Consider the following 6602-nt stretch of genomic DNA (forward strand, 5'->3'; position numbering starts at 1 on the left):
TTAATAAATAGTGATATTTCCGTCTAGGATCTTTATTTTATAAGTTTTGTGTGTAAGTGACCTCATTGTCTCGAAAAATAATCCATTCTTTTTAAAAATAAAATGAAATAATTATTTCTGCTTATTATCATGAATTTTAGGCGCGATAAATTTTATGCGCACGTGACCTCATTATCTTGAAAAATAATCTTTTTAATAAAAATTGTGATATTTTATCTATGTTAGAAATTTTGAATGCTGTAAATTAGAAAAATAAATTTATTTATTTTTCTTGTCTATTGTTAGAAATAAATGTGATATTTCTGCTTTTAGTAAAATCGTGATATTTCTTTCTACTGTTTTGAATATTTAGACATTGTAAAGTTCATGTGCAAATGACTACCTTATTATTTAAAAATTGACATTTTTGCAATTGATTATAGTATTGTTGTGAAATGTTTATTTGTGGATTGATATCCCATAAATTGTGATAATTCCGTATTCTTGAATTTCTATAAGAGTTTTTCTATACATATTAAATTGGCAATTATGCTAGAATGCCTTTACAAACTGCTACTTTTCTAAATTTGAGCCCAAAATATTGGATTGGTTATTTTTGAAATGTTATAGAGAGTGACTGTTATTAATGGTTTAAGTGAAATTCATATTAATGATTTCAGTGATATGTTGAGTACATGATATTGTTGCTTTCGAATGTTTAAAGAGATTTAAAAATAATTTAAGTATGCAAGTGGACTCATCCGGTTCGCCGGTGAGGTATAAGTGGACCTATCTGGGACGCCGGTAGAGATTAAGTGGACTCATCCGGTACGCCGGTGAGGTATAAGTGGACCTGCAGGGATTAAGTGGACCTATCTGGGACGCCGATAGGGAGTAAGTGGACCTATCAAGACGCTGATGGGGTATATAGGTGACCTACTTGGGACGCCAGTAGGGTATTTTGTGAAATCCTTTGAATTATGCACTGCCGTTAAAAGTGTTATAAGCATTTCAATTACTCGGATTATACTTAATTATGCATTTATTGAAAGTGAAGCTGTTGATGCATTTCTGTTAATAGATCTCATTTTGGAAAATATTGATATCTTTCAATCATGATTATTTTTAGGATTATGATGATCACTTACTGAGTAGCCAAACTCATCAAACTATGGTACACATTTTTTTCAGGATAACTGCGGATTCATTTTGAGTGCTAGTCAAGATCAACCTTGGAAGATACTGTTGTTGTGCTAGTTTTCTTTATTTACTTTGTAAGACCTCGCCACTGTAAATTTGTCCTATCAATAGATGTATATATGTTTTGTCTGTCACATCTCAGGAATAACAGTTGTAAGTTCTTGGGGTGTGACATTCAGCAACCAGGTCCGTGTTTCAAAATGGGTCAAATCTTTGAAGGCCTTCATGTAACACCAGAGCCTCCGCATTTATAGATTCCGATGAGCCAATTGGTGAGGAGTATGAAAGGAGGGTTGAGCCTTCGAAGTTTCTCTAAATCCCTCCAATGCCGGAGAGGCCAGGGTTGTCAAGGGAGCAACCATCAAAGTTAAAGTTTAGGTGCCCAACTTAAGGTGGCCGCCACAGAGAAGAACGAGATATCCTTTGGGCCTTGAGGTTCAAAAGATTGTGCCAGTTGTGGAAGAGGTCAGTGAAGGAGAAACTTCTGAGGGTGTCGTTGTTCTTGGTCCAAAATGACACAAGGGTACGAACTTTGTCAAGCATGGTGGGAATGGAGGCCTTCTCCCCCTTGAAAATACGACTATTCCTTTTGAGCCATATGGTCCATAAGATGGCTCCAATCGATGCTCTCCATAGGAGATATCCAGAATTAGTCCAAGGGGTGCAGAGGTAGGATGAAAAAAGTTCGGGAATGGACTGAGGGGTAACCCAGGTCCAATTAAAGAGATGTACATTGGACCAAAGAGCAAAAGCAGCATCACAGTGAATGAATAGATGAGTGTTGGTCTCTTCGGCCTTCAAACACAATGCACATCTATTGGGTAGGAGAATTCATCTCCTATGAAGATGGTCTAGGGTGAGGGCTCTTTTATGAAGGGTGATCCAATTAAAGAATTGGATCTTCGGTGAAATTGCCGGGAGCCACGCTTTGGCAGCAATGGAGGGAGAGTTGATAAAAGGAGGCTACAGAGAAAAGCTCGAAAGCATTGGGGATCCATATGATCTTGTCCTCCCAAGACAGCGGGATGAAGATTTGTGCTAGGGCAGATGACAAAACCAAGAAGGCACTAATCTCGTCCTCGGTGAGAGGTCTTCTGAAATTTGGGTTCCACGATCTCGAGGACCCAAGAGTAGCAAAGTTGTTTGCTACTGTAGCTAGGGGATCAACTGCAATTCTGAAGAGAGAATGGAATTGGTCCTTTAGAAGATCACTATAGTTGGAAGCATGGTCCATACAATGCATATGCTAGGGATCGAGATCCCCAAATGTTAGGGATCTGATGACATTCTGGGGATCTTGATCCCAACCTCTTGGGATCTTGATACCACCCTTTTGGGATCTTACTCCCAAGCTTAAAGAGTATATATATATATATATATATATATAGGAGTAATATGTACTTCTTAAAGTAGGCTTTATTTATAGCCAACAAGAATTGGATAACATTAAAAGTATAATTCCATTTCTAGTTGGCAATTAATAAAATCATCAGTTTGGTCATTAACTTGGTCTTTAAGGTGGGGATCGAGATTCCTAATAGTACAAAATCAAGATCCCCAATAGAGCGAATCAAGATCCCATGAAAATCCTTTCTCGAAGCATCAGAGTGAGATTCTCGAGCAGGATCGCTACCTAGGATGGAAGATCTTGGCATCTATGAAAGATGTGTGATATGGTTGTGAGGAGCCCCTGTTTGTGTAGAGCTCCAAAGGATTGTGAAACTAATAAACTATGCCAGTTACTAGGTTTGCTTGAGTCAACTTGTATACCAAGGTTCAAGACTAACATACATTTTTGATACTATGACACTGATTGGTATATTCTCAGTGAGGTCTTTCGCCATGCATATTCCACCCCTTCCCACCCCAAATGCAAAAACAAAAATTGTATTTTTTGGATGGTGAATGGCCTGTGACAAGCCCTTCACTGGCAACATAGAGAGGTGAAGTTCCCTAATATTTGCCTCATGTGCTATGTCACCGAAGAGATTGTTAACCATCTCTCACTTCATTGTTCTCTTGCTTCCTCCTTTTGGGCCCACTTCCTTGCTCCACTTGATCTTGCTTAGGCCCCATCTCAGAGGTGTTACAGAGGGTCTTGCTAGTTGGCATTATTGTCCCTTCTCCAAGAAAAGGAAGACTCTATGTCTAATGTCTATATCCATTTCTGGGGCATTGGGCTTGGGAGAAATCAGAGAGTCTTTGGAGGTAGATACTCAAGACCTAAGATATTGGATAAAAGGGTGAGAGACTCCATCATTGTTTGGATCGTTGTCCAAAACGATTTTTCTGGATATAAGACCATGTATCTGGTTCAAAAGGGGAAAGTGATGGCCTCTAGATTTGTTTCTAAGGATCCCACTCATGCCTCACGGAAGTGCCTCTTGACTGAGTTCTGGAACACAATTTTGATGGAAGCTCCATTGGTAAACCTGGCCAATATGGACAGGGAGGCATGATTAAGAAACATGAGAGCACTATCTTACTTGCCTATGCAGGTCAATTACATGTCTGTGATGCCAACAAGAACAGATGGATGCTCTCCTAACCGTCTCAGAATCTATTTTCTGCAATTCCCAGCCCCCCTTGTGAGTAAAAGTGCTGGGAGAGAAGGAGATTTACGATGGAAGCTTGCAGATCACATTGAAGAGAGCATAAAGCTATGCACCATTAGATAGGTCACCCTCTCCCATGTTCCTAGGGCTGCTAATGATCTAGTTGACTATTTGACACAGCTGGGAACTCATAGACTGGATCTCTTTGTGGGGTCATCGCCTGATCACTCCCCCCCTCTATTTCTCCTCAGTCCTCACCCCTAACCTCATCTCTCTCCCTCCTCACTGTACACTACTGTGTCTGCTTTAAGTAGGAGCAACTAAATGAAGACAGTTTCTTACATATCCTAATGTTAATGTTAAAAAGAAAAAAGAAAGAAAGAAAATATTCTTATTTTAGATGACAATTTTTGCAGCTGTAATAAGAATATTTTCTTTGGGTAAATATAATAAGAAGATTTTAGGATAAACAAGTTGAGAGCAGGGCAAGTACCATATATGGAAATTGTAGAAGAATTACTATCAACCTAAAGGGCTACCAATTTGCCTTGGTGATCAAAGAAGAAATTGCCGGATCTAACCGTGACCAGAAGTTGGAGTGGCGGATTAACATTGTCCATCCTCTAAGTGGATGCATCAATCTTATTAAATCTTATGTAATCTATATACATGTCTCTTACATATCTCTGAGCCAAATACCTTACAGATCTATATTACGTCCATCATCTAATTCTTGTCTGGTACTTATTATTGGACACCTACAACATAGTAGCATGATTTAACCCAGTGTTGGTCCCGATGGGAGGAAGCAAGAGGAATCAAAGGACTAAATCTTGGCAAATGAAAATATAGCTGGCCCAAGAAGAGCTCAATGCCAGTGGTCAATCTTTTTAGCTGCCATGTGGTGGATTTGGAGGAAAGAGAAAATTGAGTTTTCCACAACGTTACCTCCAACACAATATGAACTTATCGCTTAGAAAGATAAAAGACCAAAAGAGCAGAGCACAAAAATGAAGATCTCAAACTCTAGTAACATGCATACAAGACATCAGAAAATAAGAAACCAAGATAGAAAATCATTTCTGTGGTGTCATCCGAATGAATTTTCATGGACTTGTCATTTAGATGGTGCAATGAAACCGCATCATTTAAATTCAACTTTTCACACTGTAATTCACAATAATAGGAGGCATAATGAGGAAAACCAATTAATTTGAAATTAGGAATTGCTTTGGAGAAATATGGCACTAATTGAAGAGCTCAACTTTTTTTCATGGTTAAGTTCAAAGACCTAAACTTTCAATCAATATTGAAATCCATAACGATTTGAAAGAAAAAGGTAAACCAAATATCACTTAAATGGAAATTTGCCATGACTCAAAGGATAGTGATCATCCACGAATCAAAGGGGAGAGGGCGGAGAGAGAGACTCACATGAAGGCGCGAACAAAGGACTTCCCCTTCCCATCTCCACAAACAACAATCCGCTGGCCATCAGGCGACCACTCCAGGTCATCAATCCTCCCCGATAAGACCCTGAACTCATTCTTCAACACATGATCAGGGGGGTGGCGACCCCAAATTCTCACAGTTCCTGAAACATCAGCAGAGGCTACCCATTCACCATTGGGTGAGAATCGCGCAACTGTTGCCTGGTATGCATGTTCGCCATAAACTAGGGCTTGAAGAGGGTTGTCAAGGCTCCGAATTATCACTGATCGGCCATTACAGTAAGCAATGGAGTTTGTCTTTGTATCCCCTGCAATCAGGATTCCTCGACCACGCTCAGTCGAGGGCACGCAGGCGTAGGTTTCACTCAGCTTTGCCATGGTCTCTCTCTATGGCTCTCTCTCTCTATGTGATGTCTATATTGCCTCTCTCTCTAGGAGGGTAGCTTCTCTGATAATTCTTCAGGTGATGGACTGTGATTTAGAAGGGATCAACTCTCTCTCTCCTCTTTCTCTCTCTAAAATGGTGATGGAGTGTGGTTTAGAAGGATCAACTCTCTCTCCTCTTTCTCTCTCTAAAATGGTTGATGTAGTTATGTTCAGGTTCTCTTGCCTATTTTTCAGCTGACTTCCTCTTGCCAGGCTTCTTACCTGCAATACAAAGTAACAAACAATAATAATTGACGTCTACATATTTCGCGCTCCCGCGGGAGCATTTTACCCGTTTTGCCCCGTGTAAAACCGGAACTTTTTGAGGCTCCGGTATTTGGGAACGTCGCTTCATCGCGGCGACTATCCTCAAACGCGTGTTTGTTTTTGGCACTCCCTATTTGATAAATAAATTATTAATTATATAAGGTTGTAATTTTTTTTTTTAATTTAAAAAGTTACTTTTATATATGGAAAAAGTTTATATAAGGTTGCAATCTTAAAATGTAGAATTAAAGGTGCCCCTCAAAAATCCATTAAAAAAGATTGTTTTAATATTGAAAATCCCTCTAATTGATCATCTCGACATTGAGATGTATGAATATGAAAAAAAAAAAAGATTTTGAGTCTCAGAAATAGTGCATCTTGCAGTACATTATCTAGACCATCTATTTTCAATATTTTCATATGTTTATAGATCTACTTGATTTTAACTATTTTTTGAGTTTGAAATTTTATAATTAGAGATAAAAATATATTTTAACATGATCCTAAGGATTTTTTACATCAAAATTACACGTTATGATAAAATTTGGAGGTGCGCCTTAACTGGATTGTTTAAGGTTGCAACCTTCTAGAAACGACACCCTTTATATATTCATTGAATACCAAGTTTTCAACAGAAACGTCGGGATAAAGTTACAGCAGAAAAACAAACAATTACAAAAAAACTTCAAAACTAACTACCTGCAAGAGTTAAATCCTAACATCT

The 6602-nt window shown here is 38.7% G+C and overlaps 1 protein-coding gene across 1 annotated transcript in view; it reads right to left on the reverse strand.

Moving 5' to 3' along the window:
* LOC18435174 (actin-interacting protein 1-2) overlaps positions 1-5635 on the reverse strand; it is a 45374-nt gene extending 39739 nt beyond the window's left edge. Inside the window, exon 1 of the mRNA XM_006845225.4 lies at positions 5169-5635. Within this exon, the coding sequence (XP_006845288.1) occupies positions 5169-5563 (395 nt within the window). The 5' untranslated portion in view covers positions 5564-5635. The remainder of the gene's footprint in view (positions 1-5168) is intronic.
* Positions 5636-6602: the final 967 nt, after the last annotated feature.

Source organism: Amborella trichopoda, chromosome 13 (genome assembly GCF_054954075.1).
Source record: "Amborella trichopoda isolate Santa Cruz 75 chromosome 13, AtrichopodaSantaCruz75HAP2 v2.0, whole genome shotgun sequence".
Lineage (NCBI taxonomy): Eukaryota > Viridiplantae > Streptophyta > Magnoliopsida > Amborellales > Amborellaceae > Amborella > Amborella trichopoda.